The sequence below is a fragment of the Podarcis liolepis genome, assembly GCF_965112155.1.
Source record: "Podarcis liolepis genome assembly, chromosome: 11".
In the NCBI taxonomy this organism is placed as follows: Eukaryota; Metazoa; Chordata; class Lepidosauria; order Squamata; family Lacertidae; genus Podarcis; species Podarcis liolepis.
The window spans coordinates 52,812,760-52,840,317 of NC_139565.1; the positions used below are offsets into that span (position 1 = coordinate 52,812,760).

Consider the following 27,558-nt stretch of genomic DNA (forward strand, 5'->3'; position numbering starts at 1 on the left):
CAGAGCAGGGCTTTCAGTGTGGCTGCCCCTGTTCTGCGGAACAGCATTTCTGTCGAGAAATCACTGGAGTGCCCTGCTGCACCTACAAGGATGCAAACAGAGAGCAATCTTGTTCTGACAAGCTTTTCCAGCTGCGCAAAGAGGCCTCTGCCAACAGGTGTCCGCTTTGTATTGTTTCAGGACACTTCTGCCTTGCTAGCTCAGTTGGTAAGAGCAGAAGACTCGTAATCTCAGGGTTGTGTGTTCAAGCCCCTTGTTGGGCAAAACATTCCCGCATTGCAGGGGTCCCTCTGACTCTGGGATTCTATGATCTTCTGTTTAGTTGTTGCTTTGTGACTGTTTTTCTTAGATTTTGTATATCAACAAATATCAAGATATTTGTTGAAGGCTGATTGATGGGTAATAAATTAGGAATGGAGCCATTACTTCTCTCGTAAAAATATAAGAAGGGCTTGCTGGATCAGGCCAATGGACCATCAAGTCCTTCATCCTGTTCTCACAGTGGCCAACCAGAGGCCTGTGGGAAACCTGCAAGCAGGATTCGAACACAAGACCCCTCTCCCTTCCTGGGTTTTTCAGCAACTGGTATTCAGATGCATTTCTGCCCCTCACTGTGGCGACAGAGCATAGGCATCATGGCTGGCTAATCATCTTCTAAAGCTGTTTCAGTGCTGTTTTGTCCTCTTTCCCCTTCCTTAGTGACCCTAGACCAGCCTTTCTCAACCTGTGGGTCCCCAGATGTTGTTGAACTACAACTCCCTAGCTAGCAAGGCCAGAGCTCAGGGATGATGGGAGTTGTAGTGCAACAACATCTGGGGACCCACAGGTTGAGAACCACTGCCCTAGACCATGGGTAGGCAAACTAAGGCACAGGGGCTGGATCCGGCCCAACTGCCTTCTAAATCTGGCCCGCGGACGGTCCGGGAATCAGCGTGTTTTTACAGGAGTAGAATGTGTGCTTTTATTTAAAATGCATCTCTGAGTTATTTGTGGGGCTTAGGAATTCGTTCAATTTCCCCCAGAAATATAGTCCAGCTCCCCACAAGGTCTGAGGGACAGGGGACTGGCCCCCTGCTGAAAAAGTTTGCTGACCCCTGCCCTAGACAGTCAGGTGAATGCTATATATCCTGTCAGGTTCGGTGATGTGAAGACATCACTGAGGTCAAAACAAAGCAAAGTGAGGCAATACTTTCCCAGATCAGTCACATGGGTGTTCCCTGCCAATTGGATCACTGATTGACCTCACAGGAAATCAGCATTCCAGGCAGTTACAGCCCCCTTCCAATGTGATCCTGGAAAACCACTCCAGGAAGGGGGTGCTTTTGGCTGCTATGGAAAATGTTCTATGTATGTTCTTTCAGCTTGGCTCCAGGTGAAAAACAAGCAAAAGATAAAGCAAAAGTCATTATCACATGGGTAGGCAAACTAAGGCCCGGGGGCTGGATCCGGCCCGACTGCAATCTAAATCTTGCCCCTGGACAGTCCGGGAATCAGCGTGTTTTTACATGAGTAGAATGTGTCCTTTTATTTAAAATGCATCTCTGGGTTATTTGTGGGGCATAGGAATTCATTCATCCCCCCCCCCCAAATATAGTCTGGCCCTCCACAAGGTCTGAGGGACAGTGGACCGGCCTCCTGCTGAAAAAGTTTGCTGACCCCTGTATTATCAGAATTCCAACCAGGCAGAAATCTTATGTAGGATGTGAAGCAGGGACTACAGAGGGTGTGTGGCTGTGATGTAGTGAGAGTCCCGAGGGCCAGGTAAAAAGGCTTGGAGGGCCACATTTGCCTCCACCCTTGCCATACATGCATAGGTAAGCTGGTGTATGAAATTTCCTCAAAGCGTATTTTATCATGGTGACTCTTTCTTTAAAAAAACGTTTGGTGTTCAGGAGAAAAATACGAGCAAGTTCTTGCATGTCCTGCCGTGATTACCAGCCATGTAATAACTTCTCTTGTTTCCCCGTTCTGCTTATCAGCTGTGCGATAACATGTGGTTTTCTCCTGTCTTCGAATAGGGCAAACCAGATTTAAACACAACGCTGCCAATCAGACAAACGGCGTCTATTTTTAAACAGCCGGTCACCAAAGTTACCAACCATCCTAGCAACAAAGTGAAGTCTGATCCACAGCGAGTGATTGAACAGCCCAGACAGGTAACTGGGGACGATGGGTGGTTTGGGGCTGATACGGCCCAGAAGGACAGCAATTGGAAACTATTTTGACACAGAGGAAATGACGTGAAATACTGGGACACCTGCCAATTGACAGTTGTGGTCAAATATCCACCACTGTATTCCATTTTTATTACAGAAATACAAAATCGACACGATGCTTAATGTGCAAGATGCTTCGCATTAATACTTTTTTATATACCGTATTTTTTGCTCTATAAGACTCACTTTTTCCCTCCTAAAAAGTAAGGGGAAATGTGTGTGCGTCTTATGGAGTGAATGCAGGCTGTGCAGCTATCCCAGAAGCCAGAACAGAAAGAGAGATCACTGCTTTCGCTGCGCAGTGATCCCTCTTGTTGTTCTGGCTTCTGAGATTCAGAATATTTTTTTTCTTGTTTTCCTCCTCCAAAAACTAGGTGCGTCTTATGGTCTGGTGCGTCTTATGGAGCGAAAAATACGGTAATTTAGACAGAAAAATTTATTTTGTATGAAGGAAAAACAATGCAAAATTATTTAAATGACTGGCTCATTTTAAATGTGTAACAAACAAGGCTAACAAAGTGTTCCAACAACTCAACGAAAGAAATAAGAAAGTTATGAAAGCTAATTTATTTTTATTTATTGCATTTATCACTCACCTTTCCTCCAGGAAGAGCTCAAGGCTACATGATCCCACCCTCACAATAGCCTTGTGAGGCTGACAGATGGTGACTAACCCAAGGTCACCCATTGAGCTTCATGACTGAGTAAGGATTCGAAGCCGCCTCTCCCTTTTTCTAGTCTGATACTCTAACCACTACACCTCTGCATCTTGTATTCTGGGGCACCGTAAAGAGCTTCCTCTCAGAACTGTTTTTATTCAGAAGTTCCACTGGTATTGCTGGGGCTTGAACTTCCCGTTCGGATTGCAGCCTTAGGACCAGGTCATGGTTTTTTGGGCCTGTGTGAGGATCTTGACATTTCACATATCCTGCGAGCCCATACTCTTGGTTCACCGGGAGCTTTTTTTTTGGGGGGGGGGGTGAGTCAAAGGCTTTCCTGGATGTCTGTTTCTTCTCTGCCTCCCAGATGCATCACGTTGGAAGTCCTTTTGATCTTCCTGGATGATTAAAGGTAAAGGTACCCCTGCCCGTACGGGCCAGTCGTGTCCGACTCTAGGGTTGTGCGCCCATCTCACTTAAGAGGCCGGGGGCCAGCGCTGTCCGGAGACACTTCCGGGTCACGTGGCCAGTGTGACGAAGCTGCTCTGGCGAGCCGGCACCAGCGCAGCACACGGAAACGCCGTTTACCTTCCCGCTATAAAGCGGTACCTATTTATCTACTTGCACTTAAGGGTGCTTTCAAACTACTAGGTGGGCAGGAGCTGGAACCGAAAGACGGGAGCTCACCCCGCTGCGGGGATTCGAACCGCCGACCATACGATCGGCAAGCCCTAGGCACTGAGGTTTTACCTACAGCGCCACCCGCGTCCCTAATCCTGGTTAGGTCCTCCTAAAATAGGTTAACCCTTCGAGATGACTTTGGAGGCCTGTGGGAGAAACTCTTTCAGTTCTCCAGCAGAAGGCATGATCTGGTCTGTTAGAAAGGAGATGTGGGTAATATGGGTTCTGTTGTGGGTCTGGCTGTTACCTTGTATATTTCCACAGTGAGAGCTGTTGTTCAACAGTGGAACGGACTCCCTTGGGAGCTGGTGGACTCTATTTCCATGGAGGTTTTTAAGCAGAGGCTGGAGGACCATCTGCCATGGATCCTTTAGTTGAGATGCCTGCATTGCAGAGTTGGACTAGGTGACCCTTGGGGTAACTTCCAACTCAGGCATAGGCAAATTTGGCTCTCCAGATGTTTTGGGACTACAGTTCCCATCATCCCTGACCACTGGTCCTGTTAGCTAGGGATCATGGGAGTTGTAGTCCCAAAACAGCTGGAGGGCTGAGTGTGCCTATGCCTGTTCCAACTCTTCCAGTTCTATTGTTTCTTTCCAAGAAAACGTGTATACACAGTGATTGTATGACTTGTGTACACAAATGGATGAGCTGTACGGCAAAATCTCAAGACAGTGGTCTTCCCTGTCACCCTGATAACTGACCCTTTTTATTGGAGGTGCTATGAACTGAATTTGGGACTTTTGGTATGCAAAGCAAATGATGATGATGATGATGATGAAAACCGCCCATTTGACTAGGTTACCCCAGCCATTCTGGGTGGCTTCCACAATTAACCGTTGTTTTTTGTGGATGAGATGATTTTTTATTAGTATAAAATAATGTTAAAAATTGAGGGTCGTCTTATACATGGATAGTGCAGGGGGGGAACACGGGCGATTGGTTGCAGATGCGAGCAGGATATTGTCAGCTGTGATTGGGCGGGTGATTGGTGGCTGCGGCAAGGGCTGCTGCCGATCGGCTACTTCGGTGTCAACTGGGCGTGTGACTGGTAGCTGCCGCAGCGGCAATTGAGCTGGTTTATGGCAGCTGCTGGGGGCGAGTGGGCAGACGATTGGTGGTTTTGGCGACGTGCGTGATTGTCAGCGTTGGCTAGGCGGGTGAGCGGTATTTCGGCAGTCCCCCCCCCCAAAGCACAACAACTCTTGGTGACACCCCCCCAAACTCAATAACTCTGGGCTTTCTTCCCCCACTTTCTTAATTTGGAGTCCCCCAAAATAGGGGTTGCCTTATTCACGGGGGGCGTGTTATACACAGAAAAATATGGTAAACAGCAAGACATCAGGACTGCCTTTAGATAGATGCTCTGTCATTGAGCTCTAGCCATCTCCCCTTTTCTGGCAAGCCTCCTCTATTTATTTTTGTGCCTTATCGGGTCGCTGTCCTTTTATTTTAAGTAATAGTTTTAATAATAATAATAATAATAATTATTATTATTATTATAATACGGTGATGTAAATATTATTGTGTGGTATTTTATCTGACAATTATGATATCATTTTTTTTTGCAAGCTGCATTGTAGATGGAAGGGTGAGGTGCAAATATTTTTCATAAATACCTACGTTAATGAGGATTTCTGATAAGTTTCCCACAGTGGTAATGTATAGCCTTGTCAGCTGCCATATCTCAGATTAGGACCCTGCCACCTTCATTTGTGTGGGGAACTGCTACTTCTTTTTTGAATAAATTTAATTAGCGTTTATAAAGAGAGATACAAAACTTTCATACCAAGTATCTTTTCTCATCCAACCATAATCTAAATAAAATAAAAGCGTGGAGGAAAAGAAAAAGAATGGGAGAAAAGAAAAGAAGAGGGGAAAAGGAACGAGAGAAAATGACAAGAAGGAGGAGACAGAAAAGAACTTAAAAGAGAGAATAGTAAAGATAAAGTACAGAAATTAAAGAACTTCGGATTCTTCACCTGTCTGCTGTCTATAAACAACAGTCACTTCATTGGTGTGGAACATCTGACCCATAGGCTGTGTTGGGTGAGGCACGCCTTGGTGACAGAAAAAGGCATCATATTCAAAAAGCACCTACCATATTTTTTGCTCTATAAGATTCACTTTTTCCCTCCTAAAAAGCAAGGGGAAATGTGTGTGCGTCTTATGGAGTGAATGCAGGCTGCGCATCTATCAGAAGCCAGAACAGCAAGAGGGATTGCTGCTTTCACCGCGCAGTGACCCCTCTTGCTGTTCTGGCTTCTGGGATTCAGAATATTTTTTTTCTTGTTTTCCTCCTCCAAAAACTAGGTGCGTCTTGTGTTCTGGTGCGTCTTATAGAGCGAAAAATATGGTAATTCAAGTTGCTGCAGAGGAAGACCTGCATTTCTAAGCACACGGTTGATTGTTCCTTTGCATCTGCACTTTGAATTGGGAAAGCACTGCCTTCAAGCCAGGGCTGCAAAGGAGAAAATGAGAGCACACTTAAGAGCATGCTCTGGATTCTTCTTTCACAGCCACAGTTTGAAGTGTCAGTCACCTGGCATCCTAATGACATCAGGCGAGGGACAGGTGGCTCACTCACCCCACCTGTCGAAAGTGGCCCACACAGGGTTAACTGCTCCTGGATCTGGCCCTAGTAGCGGAGATGGGGGGAAGACCTCTCTGCCTGATGAGACCTTGAAGAGTTGCTTCCAGCCAAAGTCGGGATGATTCATTTATAAGGCAACTTCTCCCTCTGTATATATATTCATAATGTTGGAGACCATTCCATGCACAAAAGAATGAAGAGCATTTGGTGTGACTTCTCTTGAGTCCAGCAGCGTCCTCCAGACCCTACCTGCCATTTCCCAGAAGCTACAGACCAGTGCTCCCAGCACAAGATCTCCAACATGGATTTCTTAAGTGTTCTAGAACTGCAAAGGCATTGTTACTGTGGCAGCTCTGCAGAAAAGCTCGCGAAGAAGGCACTGAGCTTTGAAACCTAAGGAGCAGTCTAAAAATGCTGAAATGGGAGCAGCTTTAGGCTTCAGGTTAATCAAGTGTCTTTTTCTTTGTTGTATGAATGTGCTGAATAGGGAAGGGGCCCAGTTCAGACATTCAGACCTGCGTTAAAAGCGGTCCACATTAGCAGAGAGCCAGCCTTGAGTGTTTGCATGTTTGGAACCACTCAGACAATATCCTTGTGAGTACAGACGGTTTGTCTGATATAAATGAGACTTCCTATTTGTCTACGCAGCACCTCGTTTCATTTTGTGCGGTGCTGAGCTTATCACGAGGAGACTGTAGCTCAACCGCAGGCCGCATGCTTTGCATTCCGAGGTCCTAGTTTCTCAATCCCCAGAACCTTCAGTAAAAACAGAACCGAAAATATCACATATTGTAGAAGCTGACTAAATGCCAGCTCCTTCAACTGTTCCTCATAAGGCCTGCTTTCCAAACCCTTGATCATCAACCCTTCCTCAAGCTTGTTAGTATCCTTCTTAAATTATGGTGCCCAGAACTGGACACAGTATTCCAGGTGTGGTCTGACCGAGGCAAAATAGGGTGGTACTATTACATCCCTTGATCTGGACACTATACTTCTGTTGATGCAGCCTAGAATAGCATTAGCTTTGTTTGCCACTGCATCACACTGTTGACTCAGGGAAAGAACTCTGGGGAGCCACTGCTGTGAGCTGAAGGGGCAAATAGTCCGTAACGCACCTGGCAGGACCCAAGCCACCAGTAATTCACCTTGAGTGAGCTGGAGTTACCTCTTTCTTAGCAAAACAGATCAGCACAGGAATTTCAGGCCCAATGAGCACAGCAATTCAGGTCTTGCCCCCATGAAGCAGTTGCCTAGACCAGGCACCCCCAAACTCATCCCTCCAGATGTTTTGGGACTACAACTCCCATCATCCCTAGCTAACAGGACCAGTGGCCAGGGATGATGGGAACTGTAGTCCCAAAACATCTGGAGGGCCAAGTTTGGGGATGCCTGGCCTAGACTAAAGGTCCCTGCCTCCCCACAGCCAGCTATGTCTCCTCCTCTCCAGGATGTATCCCAAGCAATCTGAGATTGTGCCTCCGTGGCTGCCTTTGCTCCTCCCTCTTCATGCCTCTCCTGCCTCTTCACAAGCCTGACCCATCTCTGCCTCTTGGCCTCCTCCTTTCCTACTTCAGCTTCTGCCTCCGATTCTGAACCTCTCTCTTACTAAGCCCTGTTATGTCTTCAGCTTCCACCATCCCATCCTTCCAGTCTTCTCCCTCTGATCACTCATTGCCGTCCCACCACGAAACCCAGGGCTCTGAGTCTTCTTCCCCTTGAGGTTCCCCAGCTGGTTCCTCCCACCATTCCTCTGTGTCCAACCAGTCTATGGCATCATCTTTATCTGTTTCCATCGCATGATAGATGTTGCCGCAGGCCTAAATGTCTGATACAGACAACTGATTTCTCCTCTTCCTCAACACCTCTGGCATTGCTTTTAAAAAGGCGGCATCTTGTTTACTGCTGCACCCAAACTGTGGCATATCTTGCCCTGCAAGGCTTGGATGACCCCCTCTCTTTAACCATCTTCCACCCGCTAGGAAAGTCATTTTTGTTCGGGAAGACATTTTGCCTTGTCGAGCAGAGAGTATTTTCCTCCCAGATTTGCTGTGCCTGTTCTGCCCCTTACTACGTTCCATGCATGTTCAATCTGTCTACACCATTGCTTGAACTGGTACACCCGGTTATTCAAGTGTGATATACGATGAGTGTACCATCTGTGTACCTGTGTTCACAATAGTTGAACTGTAGAAATCAACTCTTTTGTACAAACACTTGTACATGTGCAGAGACAGCTTGTACCTGGGTTCAGTGTAATGTGCGAACACGCTTTGTATTTTCTTGATGATGTTGTCTTTATGATGATGTGGTTTTAATTGATCTAAGCTGATCTGAATACCCATATGCAGTAGACGGGTAGAGATAATTATATACATGTATCCATATAAGCACACAAGGTAAAGTAGCAAAGCCTGTTGATGATGGTCTGGTGAAGGAAAACAGGAATGAAATAATTGAGTTGTCTTGCAAAATGTGTAAATATGGACTGAAGTTGGTCACTGCCATGATTGTCTTAAAAGTGATCTTAATTGGACAACCAAATATTAATGGCTTGTGTAGAGAGCACTGAAACAAAGCAATTACGTTGCGTACAAAACTCATCCATCACATTATCACTCTGACCAGGGTCTACAGGGATCACCAAACTTATCTGACATAATTGTAACCTAAATTGATTTTTTAAATCGGCTAAATGGGAACATTTTATATAGTCCTTACAGTAATCATGCCAATTGTATCATTTTAGTTCCCATTTAAGATAAATTAAGTAGATGTTTAAAAAATTGTACTGTCATTTTCACAATGAAAAATTACTTGGGGGTAACAAAAAATGATCCAATTATTAAGTAAGGAGTTGCAATTGAATACCTTGGTTTTCAGGAAAGGAGCACATTTCAAAATAATCTAATTAGGTGCCATATGTAAGATCTCCATTTGCATGATACATCCACTTGCTTCAGCTAAGTTTTACTCACAGTAGGTCCACTGAAATTAATGGCAATGTCTTAGACATGTTCATTCATTTCAGTGGGTCTCATGGTAAGCAGCAAGATTGGTAATTCAATTAAGTTTTACTCAAACTTAGTTCAACTACTACCCTTGCTGAATACTCTTATTTTTTTCATTTTGTTTTTCCTTCAACGTGTACTCTCCCCCCCCCTCTCTCCATTAGCACTTTGAAGCATATTAGACTGAGATATTAGTTAACTGGTCCAAGCTTACCCATGGCTGAGCATGGCTGACAATTTGAGTCTCCTTGGTCTACAGTCCTTGCAGATTTACCTGCATTCGCAAGTTCACAAGCACCTTACCGATGCACGCATTTTCAGGTGCTGAACTTAGTCACCCTGTGCCACAGGGCAAATTACACTTACACTAGGGCAGAATTTGCAATCGAGACGCCAAATCAAAGTTTAGCTGGTCCCAATGAGTGATTTCCAATGCAGATAGCACCTTTGGAACAGGACTCTTACTTAGGACAGCAGCAGGAGAGGAGAGGGTTAAATTCTTCCACCACACCTTCTATGCTCCTTGTAATTATCCATTGCTCTCCCTGCAGCTGATGCTATCTGCATTTTTTAAAAACAGCAACAGCCCCCAACAAAGCTGCCTTCTGCATCACGCGTAGTTTGGTCCTTGGGTGAGCATCCTTGAAAACTAGCCCCTTTTAAGTTGACCATGCAGCCCTAGCATACTGAAAGCAATCAAAGGTTCAAGACGATTGTCCTTAACTGGAAAAAGTGTGCGTATGCTTAATTGTTGCTTAATTGTTTTTGCATCAGTTTAAAGTAAGCAAGTATAGCTGGTGCTCATCTGCATTGGAGCAATCAGGTCTTGGTTTGTCCTGTGCACAAGTCCCATTCAGGTGTGTGGGGAAGCAACTGTGTTATTGGGCAGCGGCTGTTCATTTCGCAAGTCTTTGTGCAAGAGAACTTCCCAGAGGATAGTTTCTCTTCAGTAGCAAAGCTCCGCAGGGAACTGGCACCCAGAATCTGCCCTGGAAGTAACCTTGAAAAAGAATAAAAACAAGGGATGTTTGCTTTAGTATCACCGCGAGCTGCTTTTGAGAGGTTGATTGCGTCTAAATAAATGGGGCATAAATATTTGAACTAAACCAGCAAATAAACAAAACGATTCCTTCTGCTTTTTCGTCAAGTTGGCAGCATGCAGAGGCTGTCTGTAAATCTTCCAGCGCTGTTGCAGAAGTGATTAAGTTTATGCCTATAAAATGAATATTCCATCTTGGTTTCCCCTCCCCCCCCTGCAGTGTTTTTGTTACTTTTCCATTTTAAATTAACCCGGCAATCTTTCAATCTTTTCAGCTTTTCTGGGAGAAGAGGCTGCAAGGCTTGAGCGCGTCAGATGTGAGCGAGCAGATCATAAAATCCATGGAGCTGCCAAAAGGCCTTCAAGGTACTCTTTGCATCCGCAGTGTTCTAAGAAATGGGTGGCTCTCAAACTGGGGTGCAGAGGGACATTTTGTGCATATTTGGATACATCTGAAGGGGTGGGGAGTGTCAGGAGTTCAGCCTACACTTGAGTAGGACCCTAGCAGAGACACATGCCCAACTGGCATGTTCTCTCCCTCCTGGTCGATCGTTTGGGAGCTTCAGAAGCTTTCTTCACCCCAAACATCACAGCGACAGATGCCAACTGACACCGGCACACTTAGGGATCCGCAGAGTTTGCGCACCTTGCGTGACAGACCTCAGCAACTCAGCATTTTGGCTAATCTACTTTATTTACACATAAACACACGGAGCACTGCAACATGGCTCCCTCTCTCTCTAGCATCAGACAAAACAAAGGACAACCGTCACAATTCACGGAACACAGTAACACAAACATCCTGTCTCCGTTACTTCCCACTTTGTGGAGTCAAAACATATACCATCATGTGAAAGACAAAAATCCCATGACTGCAATCATGGAGCAGGAATTCTAACAGGGAGGGCCCACATGCTTGACTTTGCCCCCAGTGTCCACATTGTAGCTTCACATCTTGGTACGCTGGTGGAAGTCTAAAGGGTGATAAGAACATAACAGCAGTGGCCCTGCTGGTTCAGACCAAAACTTCATTTAGTCCAGATTCTCAGGTGCACAGCAACGGCCAGGAGGAGGGGAGGAAGTCCTATTCTGTGAGCAAAAACCTGTTTGGTGTGAGGTGAAATTCCCTTTGAGGGTTCATTACAGAGGCTGTCACCAAATTCCCAGCTTGTCTATTTAATACTGCATTACAGGACAGAGTCCAGAGAGTCTGCAAGAACTTCCCATTAGGAAACATGGTATATAGTAAAAGTACCTTAGGTATTTCCTCCTCTCCTCTACCATCTTCTGCCACCCCATTGTCTGTCAGGATGGTGTCAGTGACTCCCGGCTGGTTGCCCAGGAACATATAAAGACAGGGGAGAGTTTCTTACCGTCATTTTTTATTTTAATCTTTACAGAGAGAGGCTATTGAACCCAGCCTCTTGGATAATGGCGTTGTCCTGAGTGAATCTCCACCCCCACCCCCGTATCTCCCACATCCTCATTCATCATTCTCATCATCTCCTCTATGGGTGCTACCACGTGCCCTCGGTCTTTGAGCTCTTTGCTCTCCTACTTTTAAGTCTTGCTGGGCTCTGGGAGACAGAGGTTCTGGAATGCTTTCTAATGACAACATGTCAGCTGGTGTTGTTCTGCCTGTTCCATGATTTCCCAGCTTTTCCTCTCATCTGCCTCTGAACTGCGGCCTCCCCCAAACCCCTGTTGTAAATCTATACTGCCTTTTCCTCCTCCCCGGAAGGGTCAGGTTGGGGAGGCAGTCTCCACCATTCCTCCTCTGCCCACTCCCTGAAATTGTCCCACCATCTTTTAGTCAACCACAGTCCTTGGAAATGGCATGTATTAGAGCTCTCCTTGTACCATATCTGGAGTTGCTTTGGCCATTAGGTTCCTCCAAAGCTGGTTCTTGCCAGTTTTGTGGTTAGGCTGCCCTCTTGCCTCACAGATAATTGGTTGCCCAGAATTCCTGCAGTGTCAAACTGAACCTACACGAGGCAGGAAGGTGAACTGAATGGGGCCAGCACAGTGTGGGGTGAGACCCATGTGTGTGTGTGTGTGTCCCTGCATGCTTCATCTCACTCTCATGCGCTCTTTGGCTACCTGACTAGGCTCTGGGATGGGAGGTTTGGGATCCTTGCCACCGGATCCTGCCCGTTGAACTCTGCTCTGATGAACCTTATTGATCAAGTGCTGCGTTTGCGTTCCAGGGGTTGGCCCGGGGAACAACGACGACACCCTCTTGTCTGCCGTCGCCAGCGCACTGCACACGAGTTCTGCCCCCATCACAGGGCAGCTCTCTGCCGCTGTTGAGAAGAACCCAGCCGTGTGGCTGAACACCTCCCAACCTCTCTGCAAAGCCTTCATCGTCACGGACGAGGACATTAGGTAAGTCCTTGCCCCCACTGCCGTTGAAGGGCTTTTCCTCTCACCGCAACCAGCTGTGGCGATGACACAGGGTCCCCGGACATTTCACCATCTCTTGATCCTTGTGCCACCACTTTATTTCTCGCTGCCACCACCCAGGCCCTACCTGGTACAATACTGAGTCCAGTCAGGGTTAAATTGAAACATAAACTTCTGTTTATTTATTGCAGTTCAACAAGCGTGTGGTTTCATAAACAGTATCGGTCAATTACAATCATGGGGTGCCTATCCAGACCTATAACTTCCGCTAACTGCTCTCACTCACTAAACCACCTCTCAGGTATTTACTTGTTTTCCTAGCCCCTAACTGTTCCCGACTCAGCTTATTTCGCTACACTAACTCAACCAACCCACAGACTCTATCCCGATTCAACCAACCACCCAACTCCCAACAAACTCTCCCTTCGCCCCTCCCAGAGCTGGTTTTATAGTCCCTCTGACTCCACCCCCCTGGGTTCTGATTGGGTAACTTGTTTAACTATTTCACCTCCAGCACTCTCATATGTTAACATCACACCAGCCCTATTCTCTGTGGGGTGGATGGAATTCTCTCCTTTTATCACTACGTGTGTTCACATTGCACACACTTCCTCTCCTTCTCCCGAGTTGATTTCTGGATCTTACCAACTTTTCAGACTTCTGACTTTACAGTTTTACCACACTCTGCTATTTCAAAGGTCTTCTATGAGCTCAATCTTGTCCATTGCACCTCCTCACAGTTTGTTGAAGAACCGCTGAACTTTCAGAAGTTGGCCTGCACTGGGAGGACCTGTAGCTGGAGGCACAAGTTGGGCAAGCAGCGGTGCCACGTTTGCTGGGTTGATCGACTTGTAAAAGATCCTAAAGTGGATGGAATCAAACCTGCAACCTTGGTGTTATCAGCACCACACACAAACCAACTGAGCTATCCAGGCAGGCAAGCCTCAGAAAGGACAAGAAGAGAAAAGGATATTGAGCAACTGCAAATAGAATAAAATAAATTCATGCAGGCTCCCTTAATGTAATGGACTTGATGATATATAGAGGCAATTTCTGTAGCATGAGAGACTTTGGGTAACTAGAGGTGTAATGACTAGAAAACGATGTCCAAAAAAAGTTAGTAAGAACGATGGTTTGAGCTGATCTATTTTCTTGGAAGGGCCAGGTTTGCCTTCCCTTTGAGAGCAGTTGGAGGAAGCCTTAAATCGGGTGTTTAGTGTCACCAGCCTCAATGCAGCAGACTACCCTTCTAGCAGAGATTTGGCAGGCACCCCCAAATGTCTCTTGACCTCTCTGTGCCGACAAGCCTATGCAGTGGTTTAAAATTTTCTTGGGTAGCCAGTCGTTTTAATCATCACTCTGTATTGCTTTTGTTTTATTTTTATATTTTTTGTTTATTGTTGTACAGTAAAGATAAAGGGACCCCTGACCATTAGGTCCATTCAAGACTCTGGGGGTGTGGCGCTCATCTTGCTTTACTGGCCGAGGGAGCCGGCATACAGCTTCCGGGTCATGTGGCCAGCATGACTGAGCTGCTTCTGGCGAACCAGAGCAGTGCATGGAAACACCATTTACCTTCTCACCAGAGCAGTACCTGTTTATCTACTTGCACTTTGACGTGCTTTCGAACTGCTAGGTTGGCAGGAGCAGGGACCGAGCAACGGGAGCTCACCCAGTCGTGGGGATTTAAACCACCACCTTCTGATTGGCAAGTCCTAGGCTCTGTGGTTTAACCCACAGCGCCACCCGCGTCCCTTGTTGTACAGTGGCCTGATGCTTTTTGAGAGGACTCCTATAAAATAAATAATAAACCTCCCTCCCCAGTGGGAGATTTCTCTCTCCCCTGCAAAGCAAGGTCAGGATCATGACACCTGCTGTGTCGGGGCTGAACCCTGCATCCTCGCCTGCCCTCACTTCCTCCAGATTCCTGCATCCTTTTTGCCCATTGAGACTCATTCCTGTTGATGCTTAGAATGTTGCACCTGAAAGCAGTTTGCAGAGATAACTTTGTTTCATGGGGCTGCTCTTTGTGACTTAAGAAAAGGTGTGCCCTTTCTCTTTCCCGTCCTGTTAGTGCCCAGGTTTTGAAGGGCGTGTTTGAAGCTTCTGCCACCTCAGCAGCAATGCAGCGTTCGCAGAGCTTTGTGTATTTCTGCTGACACAACAGCCCCTGGCTGTGCCAGTTCATAAACAAGGAAGTAAATCAAATGGGGCCATGTTTGGCCTGTTCTGGGTGAAATATGAGAGTGGGCACTTTCCCAATACAGTGGTACCTCACGTTAAAGATGCTTCAGGTTACAGACTCCGCTAACCCAGAAATATTACCTTGGGTTAAGAACTTTGCTTCAGGATGAGAACAGAAATCGCGTGGCGGCAGTGGGAGGCCCCAGTAGCTAAAGTGGTTCTTCAGGTTAAGAACAGTTTCAGGTTAAGAACAGACCTCCGGAACGAATTAAGTTCTTAACCCGAGGTACCACTGTAAAAGTTTGCACTGTGGAGTCAGACTATTACGACTGCCACATGCCTTTATATTTAATTTACATATGGCTTTTGAGATGAGCCTCACAGTGGCCCATTTCCAAATCTTTGTGTGATGGTGTATCACCGGGGTAGGTTGTCCAAATTGCATGGCTCCTTTCCACCCCCTTAAAAATACTGAGATAAAAGTTTTCAATAACTATCAAATGAGGCCACCTGCCCCATCTAGCTGCAAACAGATAAATGGCTGAGGTAAAAGCACTGTGGGGCACACAGTCTCTCGGCTAAGGATGCTTAAGGAACCTCTGTATTTCCAAATTCCCATGTAACTTGACTTGCTCCTCACCTCCCATTTGTGGATTGAAATGCAGCTATTATGTGGAAGATAGTTCAAGAATGTCAAATGGTCCAAAATGCGGCCATCAGAGGCAGTCAATGTTGATGATATCATTGCTGTAGCAGCTTCACTGGCTGACAGTGAGTTTCTGGGCCCAATTTAAAGTTCTTTTTTTTTTTAAAACCTTTAAAGCCTTAAATGGTTTGGACTGAAGTTGTTCCTTGGATTTGCTGCAGCTGTATAATCCTGCCAGCAAAGAGCAGAGTGCAGTTTTGCTCAGGTCTTGCTTGTAGGCATCTGGTTGGCCATTGAGAGAGCATTGCTGTCTCCTGCTCCAGAAGGTAGGATTCGAACCCATGGCTTCAGGAAAGGAGATTCCAGCTAAGCGTCAGGAAGAACTTTATGACAGTAAGAGCTGTTTGGCAGTGGAACAAATTCCCTTGGGAGGTGGTGGACTCTCCTTCCTTGGAGGTTTTTAGGCAGAGGTTGGATGGCCATCTGTCATGGAAGCTTTAGCTGAGATCCCTTCATTGCAGGGGGCTGGACTAGATGACCCTCGGGGTCCCTTCCAACTCTACAATTCTATGATTCTACGATGCCTGACTAGTTGGGCCTTTGGCATGATCCAGCAGGAGCTAAGCACCAGAGACTCTTCCTGCAGGTCCAATTCATAGGTTGTTAAGATGGGTGGCCATGAGAAAGCTGTCGTTCTCCATGGCAGACTGCCAGCACTGGAAATTCTCCTTTCAGCTCTTGGAAAATGAGGAGGACTTACACCAGGCTTTCTCCTGTAGTGCTTCCTTTTTTTGTGCAGGAATTATTTTTAAAAACACGGGGATTTTGAGAAATCCAGTCCCCTCCTCCCCTGCAGTATGAAGTGATACAGCCTGGGCCCACTTTTACTGCAGTGGTCCCTTGGTTCTAAAACTTAATCTGTTCCAAAACCAAGGTGCACTTTCCCATAGAAAGTAATGCAAAATGGATTAATCCGTTCCAGACTTTTAAAAATAACCCCTAAAACAGCAATTTAATATGAATTTTACTATCTAATGAGACCATTGATCCATAAAATGAAAGCAATAATCAATGTACTGTACAGTGGTGCCTCGCAAGACGAAATTAATTCATTCTGCAAGTTTTTCCGTCTTGCGAATTTTTCATCTTGCGAATTTTTCGTCTTGTGAATTTTTCATCTTGCGAAGCACGGTTTCCCATAGGGTATTAACGGTTTTAAGAAAAAGGAAACAAACTTGCAAGACGTTTTCTTTTTTCGTCTTGCGAAGCAAGCCCATAGGGAAATCCGTCTTGCGAAGCAAGCCCATAGGGAAATTCGTCTTGCGAAGCAACTCAAAAAACGAAACACTCTTTCGTCTTGCGCGTTTTTTGTCTTGCGAGGCATTCGTCTTGCAAGGTACCACTGTACTATAAAATAAGACAGTATTGTAGATGATAAAAATTAAAATTTATTTTTTTCCTTACCTGCACTGATGATAGTCATTGTTTGGATGGGGGGCTTTTATCCATTTCCGCAGTCACACAGTCAATCAGTAGCTGAACTGCGTTCCACAGAGTCACAAAAACAAATTAACCGGAAAAGCCTCAAAAACAAAAATGCAAAACAAATAGCAAAAACAAAAGGGCCAAGCTTAATCCGTTCCGGAGGTCTATTTAACTTCCGAAATGTTTGAAAACCAAGGCACAGCTTCTGATTGGTGCAGGCGCCCCGGAAACAATAGCTGACAGCTTCATTGGACACTCAGCTTCTGAAAAATGTTCAAAAACCGGAACACTTACTTCCGGGTTTTCGGCTTTTGGGAACCAAGGCGTTTGAGAAGCAAGGTACTACTGTATATGACCTGAGCTTGTGTTCGAATCATAGAATCATAGAATTGGAAGGGAGCACAAGAATCAATTATGCAAATCCCTGTAATTGCAGGAGTGTTTTTGCCCAAAGTGGGGCTCGAATCCACAACTCTGAGCTTAAGTGTCTCATGCTCTATCACTGAGCTAACCTGGCCAGTCCTAACGTACAACAATTTCGTAGAATTGATCTTGCAACCTTTTACTTTAGTAGACTTTGCTCACAGAGATTTTAACCAAATAGGCTCGAAGAGTTTGGTGAATTTTTAGCAGTCCTGGAAGCTCAGAGATGAACGCAGATCCTTGATGTCACAAATCCCTCCCCCACTCCTTTATTTCTCCCTTTGAAAATTAGTTTTGTTCAATAGTCTCTACCATCTTCTTAAAGTTTGGGACTAAGCGTTTTTTCGGCTTCACTGTGTCCCGAACGATGTAATGGAGGCATAAAAAGTTAACACAGCATGGGTTCCCCCCTCTATTATTTCTGCCGCCAGCAGGAGACGGCTAACACATAAAAAGAAATGTTCCAAAGGATTTCGGGGTGTTTTTTTGTTTTGTTTTAGCAGTTGAAATCCCAGACTGCCTCCAGCAGAGGGCAATGTTGAACCACAGTTCTCTAATAGCAATGGAATCCTGATCTGTCAGAAAAATAGTGTTTCCAAGGTTCGTTTGCTTTGAAAAGTCATATTTCTTTTCCTCCACGTCACACTTGCATTAAAAAAATATTAATATTATGTTTGCACGGGCTACCTTTGATTCAGTTGCATATTCAGGGACTTTTGTTTCCAGAGTGCCTTCTCTGCAAATTAGCATAGGAAATCAAGCTGAACGTATTAATGGGAAAGTCATTTGCTTCAGGCCTGCAGTTCTTACTTAACTTGTGATGATGCGTTTTCACTTAAAGGTAGCTTCCTAAGTGCAAGTTGGCTGTCGTTTTAGGTTTTTGTGACTGCTGAGTCCCTCTCTGGTGATATATATGCAGGACAGGGCTGAGCTGTGTAAGCGCAAGATATAATAACAGGGAAATATTTTGTGATATTTCCCCCAAAGGATTTGTGCTCCCATTCTCTTTTGACAGATTCATGTGCTTCGTCAATACAGAGGTACCTCGGGATGCGAACGGGATCCGTTCCGGAGCCCCGTTCACATCCTGAATGGAACGCAAGACGCGACGGCGCGCATGTGCAGGTTGTGTTTTGCCACCTCTGCGCATTACGTCATTTTGAGCGTCTGCACATGCGCAAGCGGCGAAACCCGGAAGTAACACGCTCAGTTACTTCTGGGTTGCCGTGGAACACAATCCGAAAGCGCTCAACCTGGAGCGCATTCAACCCGAGGTATGACTGTATTATGATGCTGATATTCAAACACTCCTCATCCAAACATGGGAAAGTCTGTAGATCAGTGTTAAAGCATCTGCTTTGCATGGAGAAAGTCCCAGGTAGGGTGGCGGAGAATTTCGATTCAGTTTGCATTCAAAAGACAAAACTACCTAGTTCAAACTTTCTGAAGCAATACGAGAACCAAAACACAGGCGTCCACCAGAATTCACACTTGTGAGTCAAGGATCCACCACATGGACACAGTATATTAGGTTAATGGGCTAAAAAAGGCCACAGCTTTATTGATTACAGCATGTGAGAGGTATTGGCTTAGGCATTGGATAAAACAACAGAGCGTGACTCCACCCCCTCAGGGAGGGGTGAGTCTAACAAGGGTTAACCACCAGTGGGAGGAGCCTGTTGATGCAAATACAACTGAAAGCTCTCCCTGATGTCACCAGAGGTCGTGCCATGGCCCTAGCCACCAGCAAGGGCATCAGGATCCACGACCGCCGGATCCGACGAAAACCAGCAGCGGAATGAAAGGGAAGTGCTGCTGCGGGCACGTTTGAGTGGCAAAACCCCGCCCCCAAGCCTCCACCTGGTTGGTTGGCTACCAGGGGGTGTGGCGCGGCAGCCAGGCCAGCTGGGCAGGGGGCTGGAACACCGTGTGCTTCTCTGGTTCACCAGAAGTGGCTTAGTCATGCTGGCCACATGACCCGAAAGCTGTATGCTGGCTCCCTCAGCCAATAAAGCGAGATGAGTGCCACAACCCCAGAGTCAGTCACGACTGGACCTAATGGTCAGGGGTCCCTTTACCTTTACCTTTAATCTTATACAGTCATACCTCTGCTTCCATATCCCTCCGCTTATTTAAATTTTGGGATACATAAGTGGCAAACCCAGAAATATATTTCTGGGTTTTTGCTGCACACGCATGTGCAGAAGCACTGTACCACTGCATGCGCAGAAGCGGTCCCTCCTGTTGAGGAAACCTCGGGATCCGACCGGAGCTCCGGAACAGATCCTGTCCACAACCGGAGGTACCACAGTACACAGAAAAGTAATTCCGGGCTCTCATATGCATTGCATAAGCTTTTCATATACATTGCTTTTCACTGCTAACTTCCCACTCTCCCCAAAGTGATCCTCAATTGTGATTTGCATCTAGGCCACAAGATTCCTTGTGCAAATACACATACGTTAGTGCCTTTCATTCATTTGCTTTAATCTTGCTCTCTAAATGCCGGCGGATGATTTGGTGACACGTTCTCTGTCTTGCACCTTTTAAATCAGCCTCGGCTCTGGAATCTGGGACACCCCCCCTCCACAGCTCTTCTGCATGCGCAGGGCGCCTCTTTTGAGCTCCCCAACCTGTGCTTTTGCAGAGTTATCCTTACATCGCCTGTGTGTTGCTCAAAAATAAATCTCATTCATCAGCCTTGACATTACTGCCCCCCAACGCTACTAAAGCCTGACCCAGCACGAGGTACTGAATGGAAAGATAAAGTAAAAGATCTGTAAACAGCAGCATAAAGCATCTTTATTATTTAGTGAGATGCTTTTTACGAGGCACATTTGCAGTCTCCGCGTCAGCTTGATCCAAGAGTTTCAAAATAAACAAAGAAAGTGCGATCGCTTCTTATCCGTGACATAAGGGCAGCGGCTTTAAAGGTATTAGAAACATAGAATTTTAGAGCTCAGAAGGACAGGGCAGGAACTAAAATTTGAGACTCAGTCACATCATCCCAGGGCTTTATTTGCACTAAAGCCAAATCACTGTTTTTTTAAAAAACCAAAACAAAAAAAAACCCTTTGATGTTTTAAAAGACCATGTTTTTGGCCAGCAGGGGCTCTGCCAATAGTTTTTAGTGGTAAAGGTAAAGGACCCCTGACCATTAGGTCCAGTCTTGACCGACTCTGGGGTGGGGGCGCTCATCTCGCTTAATTGCACGAGGGAGCCGGCGCACAGCTTCCGGGTCATGTGGCCAGCATGACTAAGCCGCTTCTAGCGAACCAGAGCAGTGCATGGAAACACCATTTACCTTCCCGCCGGAGCGGTACCTATTTATTTACTTGCACTTTGACATGCTTTCGAACTGCTAGGTTGGCAGGAGCAGGGACCGAGCAACAGGAGCTCACCCCGTCGCGGGGATTCGAACCGCCGACCTTCTGATCAGCAAGTCCTAGGCTGTGTGGTTTAACCCACAGCGCCACCCGCAGTTGGGTTTAAAAACCTGGTTTGCTTGTTTTAATTACTTGAGTTGGGAGTGGGGAATCTGGGGCCCTCTAAATGTTGTTGGACTCCATTTACTTCCAGCTCCAGCCAGCATGACTAGAACTATAATCTAGCAACACCTAGAGGGTTACAGGTTCCTCATCCTTGTCTGAAGGCAGCTAGAATAATCAATTTTGAGTTTGCTTTGAACATCCTGCTTTTTAAACATGGCTTGTGGGATTGTGAAATGTTACAGAAGAGTGCTTGAAGTTGGGAGCTCTCTGCTCCTTTCAGTTATCCAGTGTTCATTGCACTCATTCCTTTAAAATAAGAAAAACTCTGGTGCATAGTAAGGAAAAGTACATTTGGAAAAGTTTTGGGGATTTGCGTTCAGCTTCTCCATCTAGGTTTATTAAAGCCATACAGGTCTTTGTAGCTGCTAGCTTTTCATCGCTCTCAACAATGGAAGTGTGGCAGAGAACCCCAAGAGATTTTTCCACCCTGACATCACATTCAGTGCTGGCTTTCAGCATTCCCCCAGTGACTTATTCTTCCTGAATTCAATAGTTCCGCGTTTATGTTAATTCTTCTTCCAGGGGAAAAAAAGATGGTGGGTGGGCTTTCTTTTTAGTCTTAAAGTCAATGACCTCCAAACTGGTATATGTATTTGGCTTAGTTTAGCTGAAATTCTTTCTTCTCAACTGCTATATCAGAGTTCATAAGTGAAATTCAGTGAATGTTGATGAGATTAGTGGTGGGTCCCTATTAAGCTACCTATGAAGAGTTTCATTAAAAGAATCACATAATTTGCCTCAGTGGGGAGCATGGATTTTAATTTGTAGCGGAAAATACTGTATGCAGATAGTTTTCACATTGGCCACAGCAGGTGTTTTTCTTGATGTGGAAACTCTTCTCATTGACTTGAATATTTGTACTTTAAATGGATGTGAATTTGGGCTTCTCTTATGAAATCTACCTGATTCCCAGTAAAAGATATCCATCCACCTGATCTACGGGTAGAACCTGAGATCTATGGGTATAGGGCAGCATACAAATTATTATTATTATTATTATTATTATTATTATTATTATTATTATTATTATTACCTACACAAGCAGTGTTTAGAGCATCTCATTTGTCAATTATGGTCCCCCCCCCCAGTTTGTCAATTATGGCTCTCCAGGTAGCTCAGTTGATAGAGCTTGAGATTGAATCTCAGAGTCATGGGTTCAAGCTGCAGATCTGCCAATTTTCCTGCCTTCCAGGGGGTTGGACTAGATGACCCTCACGGTCCCTTCCAAGTCTACAATTCTGTGGTTCTATGGGAATGCCTTCTTTTAGATCAGGGCTGGGGATCCTGTGGCCCTCCAGATGTTGTTGGACTCCAACTCCCATCATCCTCGGCCAGTATGGGCCATGGTCAGGGATGATGGGATCTGGAGTTTCAGAGGGCCACAGGTTCCCTCGGGGACTCACTTTCACATATAAAGAAGGAAGGAAGACCTTTAGGATGGTAGAAGAAGCAGGAAGTTTCTGGAGGAAGTACTGGAAAGATCTAGGTGGAGAGAGACTTCAAGAGCTAGAAGAGACAAGACAGGAATAAAGTGGGAAAGTTTGTTTTATAGTTATTTCTTGAACCTGGTAAGGTAACGTGAATACAATAAATCTGTATGTCACTAAAGTGTATCTCATGCAATGTAAGTGGGTTGAATAGTAAACTCAAAAAATGAAGATAGTAAATTGAAGGAGTTAACTGCATTAGAAAGATGATCTTGGAGAACTGTTACAAAGGTGTCACAATGAAATTCAGTTAGGGGGGATTAGAGGAAGTCAGATAACAATGAAAGTTAATTTGGATTTTAGAAGTATTAAGTGTTTTTTATTTTTATTTCTTTTTTCTTCTAGTATTGTAATGTGTTTCATTTTGAGTCTTTTATATGTTATATTTGTTATAAATGTGGAAAATTAATAATTTTTTAAAAAAATCTCAAAAGAAACAAAATAGAACATGTGTTAAGGAGAAAAAAAAGGGATATTATATGTCTACAAGAGACTCATGTCTCCAGTAATCACACAAGAGTTTTACAAAATGGGAAATTAGGAATAGAATTTATTGCATCAGCGACGAAAAAGAAAAGGCGGGTGGCAATCTGCACAAAACCTAGTTTGGACCCGAAGTTGTTGTTCAAAGATGAGGAAGGAAGAACTATAGGGGTGGAGATTGAATTTGATAACAGAGGGCCACAGGTTCCTCACCTGCCCACCTTCAATCCCTGAATTATAGAGATAGCACTGGCCTGCTGAGTGACTTCTCTTTCCATTTGCGGAGATAATATTTCAGTGATGTTTCCCCCCTCTGGGTTATTCCACAGGAAACAAGAAGAGCGAGTACAGCAGGTACGGAAAAAGCTGGAGGAGGCGCTAATGGCAGACATCTTGTCGCGAGCTGCAGATACAGCTGACTTGGACGAGGTTGAGATGGACGATGGCGAAGAAGCATAAGAGGCAACAGCATCAGGTACAGCCACGGGTTCCTTGTGGAGCGACAACGCCGCGTGTTGGAGTGTCTCCCTTAGTTACTGTGATTGCTGCTTTGCTGTTCAGCATGAAAAGCCTGCAATTTGTGAAGTGCTTCACAGAGCACAGAAGTGGCCCGGCTCTCCTCTCCAGGCCTGCCAAACTGATTGGCTAAAGGTGAAGAGACAGAATAGATCTTGATGAAAGGCGCCAGGCAAGGGCCATTCTCAGCAGCAGAGCCCCTGCGTTTGCATGCAAAAGGTTCAGTTCCTGGCGCCTCCAGCTAGGGCAGCAAATGTTGAGTTGGTGAAAGGCAGCTTCCTATGCCTCTTTGTCCTTCCCAAGGCCTTCAAGGTAGTCCCTTCTTCTTAAATGTTTGATTTAAACTCCATTCTGAATGGGATGCGGGTGGCACTGTGGTCTAAACCACAGAGCCTAGGGCATGCTGATCAGAAGGTCGGTGGTTCGAATCCCCGCGATGGGGTGAGCTCCCGTTGCTCAGTCCCTGCTCCTGCCAACCTAGCAGTTCAAAAGCACATCAAAGTGCAAGTAGATAAATACTGTAGGTATCGCTCTGGTGGGAAGGTAAACGGCATTTCCGTGCACTGCTCTGGTTCACCAGAAGCGGCTTAGTCATGCTGGCCACGTGACCCGGAAGCTGTACGCCGGCTCCCTCAGCCAGTAAAGCGAGATGAGCGCCGCAACCCCAGAGTCGGTCACGACTGGACCTGATGGTCAGGGTTCCCTTTACCTTTACCTTTTTTACATTCTGAATAGATCCAGTGGTCGCCATCTTGCCCTCCCCTGTTCTTTTTTAAAACAAGTAAGATTTCTCCATAACTGAATACCTCAACATGGTGGTGTGTATATAGCATGAGTGGGAAATATACAGGACAATCTTGACCCACTAGGAAGCCCAGTGGCACAAAAGGGTATTTTCCACAAATCATGCCATCAGCTGGTATCACTGGCCATTATGTTTTATAGCTGGTTCAAGCAAGAGCATGTGGTCAGAAGCCTCCAGGTGACAGTAGCTGCCGCAGTTTCTAATAGTTCCTGTAGCCCACTGTGGAGGCCCTCTTCCAACACGTCCTTAGCGTATCCCATTTGCTCAACCTCAGGCAGTGCTTCATTTCTTGCAGTAGAGGTGAACAAGGAAGCTGCAGTGTCTCCTGGTACTTTTTGTTTGCTGTAAGTAGTTGTTGGAGGGTGAGTGTCCGGCAGCTCAATTCTATATATTATCCAGAAGTTAGCTCCATTGACTGTACTGGGGCTTACTGGCTGGCAGTTGGATACTGAGTGTGGCAGTGTAGTTGGATATTGAGTGTACTTGTGAGTAAGCAGCCCTGAGTGAAGAGTAGAATATGTCTCTTCCCGGGAACCTGTAGCATCTGTCAGGACCAATAAAACTGCTACAGGCAATTTGAGGTTTCTGATTATGTGGAAGCTTTGTTCTAGAGCTCTTGAGGTATAGATCTTCACCGTTAGAATAAAAGATGTCTAACCATTGTCATTCTTCTCTCTCCATCTCCCCCCCCCCTCTCTCTCAAACCTGTTTCATACCCATTCCCTACATTCTACATACAGGTACTTAAAACAGAATGATCCCCAGAAGAAATTCCTGGAAGCTGAAGGCGCTTTTTTTTTGTTTTGTTTTCCATTGGTCTTTTATGAAAAGAAGAAAAGGACCTGTGCACATTTATATAGCTTTCTAATAGCATTAAAAACCAATGCCTTTTTTTGGCTCTTTTTTATGTATATATCTTGGGGGGGGGGGGAGAGGAGGAAACAGAGAGACCAAGAAAGAAAAAGGAAAACCCACTTTTAAAAAGTTTGTGTCTTAACGACTTCAAAAGTCTTGTTTTTTATTTTTATTTTTTTGTTACGTCAGACAATTCCCTAAACTCAAAGCTGAGCTTTCAACGCTAGGCTGCAATCTGGAACTGTATGACTAGCACTAAATATTTAGGGTTTCCCCCCTTCTTGTCTCTCTCTCTTCCTTTTGTGTGGATGTATGTGTGCTGGTAACAATGGATCAGGCAAACAGAATGTTCGCTCCCGATTTAAAAAGAAAGAAAGAAGTCTATTGTGACATGTGTTGTACATATATTGTATAAAAGATTTTTTTTTATATACCGGAGTTGAGTGGAAACATCTGTAAATTGACCCATCGCCACCCCTTCTCTAAGAGAGAAATAAATAATTATATTTGGAGCAACTAAATTTGTAGACTGTGATGCGCTATAATTAAGTGGAAATTATAGGCACCCGTGCCCAGATCGCCAGATGGATCGGTGGGCAGAGAAATAAGGGCGTTAAGTGAGTGGACTGTATCCAAGACACCCGGGTTCAAGTCCCTGACTGATTTGCACTTCTTAAGGGCCCAAATGGGGATTTGGCACCCCCAGCCGAGGCAACTCTCCTAAGTTCAGCGGGAACTGGATGAGCACTGTGATGCGATTATGAATGCACACACCTGCCGAGTGTGTGTGGATCAGCCTCAGTTCTCCATTTGTGAAATGGGAATGAGTGACCTACCTCACAGGGTTGTTGTGAGGATGAACCTAATAAAGATTGTAAAGCACTTTTCAAATGAAATGGTTTGCGCAAATGTTGTAGCAGTCGGTCAGTGCAAGGAGAGAAAAAGTCAGTAGTGGTATTGGCAAGGGTGGGTGGGAGGCCATGACCTGGTGGGAGTGGGGTGCTTGCTGCTTTTGTGGACCAGATGTGGGGAACCTGTGGTCCTCCATGAAGTGATGGACATGAGGCAGGAGTTGATAAGGCAGGTGAGCTGCGCACAGGTGGGCTGCATGCGAGCCGCTGGCCAGCCCTGTGGAACCTCCTTTTATTGAGACAAATATGCAAACCAGGCAGATACATTTTGGGCTGTGACCTTTACACATCTTCCGGTCCCGGGATCATGGGGTGGTACAAAGTTATTTTGGCACCTGTTTCCACCGCGTCATTTCCCCCTTGCACAGTGTATGACAAAGGAGACAAAAGCTCTCAGAGACAAAGGTTACAGACAGGACACCGCAGACTACTGAGACCGCAAAAGGTTAGACAGAGGCAATGATGTTCAGACAGCCGTGGCTTTGTCTGGGGGGCTGCCCCGCACCCCAAGGTCACGCGTGCAGGCAGACTGTGGCTGCCTGCGGGTGGGGAGTGTGCTCCCTCCGGACCCCACTCCTCACTCCACAATCATCCCTACACTCCAGATGTTGCTGGACTACAGATCCCATCACCCCTAGCCATTGGCTAATGCCAGCTGAGGCTGATGGGAGTGGCAGTCCAACAGCGTCTGGAGGTCTCCATTTTCTCCATCCCTGGTGTCGTGGTTGGAGCAGTGTGCTTGACAAATTTGACCCTCATGAACTCTGAACTGAAGTGCTCTAATCTGCACCTTCAGGGCTGATGTATGGCTCAAAACTGAGCTATCGGTTGCTGCATTTGTCAGAAAGCTCAAAATATGCATTTTCCAACGTTGAAAGAAAATATAGTTAGAATGCTATTTTGAGAGATGACACATTTGGGAACATGTACTTAAATGTATGTTCTCTTGCAGGTTTTGGGATTTTTAAAATTGTGGATCAGTGTGGAAATGGATCAGAGCAGACTTCGGAGTGAACACGTAGGAAAGCAGCACACCCCCCAAATAGGCTGATGAACAGGTTCAGAGCAGGCTGTTCATTGCCCTATCCTGATGCCTGCCCTCTATTCACGACGTTGTATTGTGTTCCCCTACAAAATGCTGCCCTGGGGTCTCCACCAATTACAATCAAGCTTGTTGATAGCTAAAATGAGAGGAATACTGATTGCAGAAAGCCAGTCCACAGGAAGACATCCATCTAGCAGAGTCCGAATCTGATGAGCCTTTCAAGGCTTCTTGGTAGCAGGGAAGATAATGCTTGTTGCGTGGTGATTTTTCATAAAAGTCGCCCCATAGACACCGTAGTGAATAGAATCTAGTGGCTTTATAATAATGTGCATTGAACTTCTGCAGCCGGAGCCATTTATCTTGGACTTTGCCGTTTCCAGTAGTCTCTCCTGGCCTAAGTTGTTTCCAAATAAACCATTGATCACGGGACTCCTCAAAGCCTTGCAAAGCAACCTGCTCTGTGGGTTTGCCTCCCTTGATACTGATGGGTAATTTATTCTTGTTACAAGACGGAATTGGAAGCCTGTTAAACATGCATTGAACAGTGACATTAAACTCGGGATCTGTC

General features: G+C 45.6%; 1 protein-coding gene across 2 annotated transcripts in view; it reads left to right on the forward strand.

Annotated features, from left to right (window-relative positions):
- MBD2 (methyl-CpG binding domain protein 2) overlaps positions 1 to 25,930 on the forward strand; it is a 57,440-nt gene extending 31,510 nt beyond the window's left edge. The window contains exons 3-7 of one of the 2 annotated variants that reach the window (XM_083466269.1): positions 2,019 to 2,156; positions 10,472 to 10,562; positions 12,404 to 12,581; positions 23,188 to 23,333; positions 24,920 to 25,930. In XM_083466269.1, coding sequence (XP_083322395.1) covers positions 2,019 to 2,156; positions 10,472 to 10,562; positions 12,404 to 12,581; positions 23,188 to 23,317 — 537 coding nt within the window. In that variant the 3' untranslated portion in view covers positions 23,318 to 23,333; positions 24,920 to 25,930. Of the gene's footprint in view, positions 1 to 2,018; positions 2,157 to 10,471; positions 10,563 to 12,403; positions 12,582 to 23,187; positions 23,338 to 24,919 lie in introns of those variants that run through there. The other variant, XM_083466270.1, reaches the window with a different exon arrangement.
- The last annotated feature ends 1,628 nt before the right edge of the window (positions 25,931 to 27,558 follow it).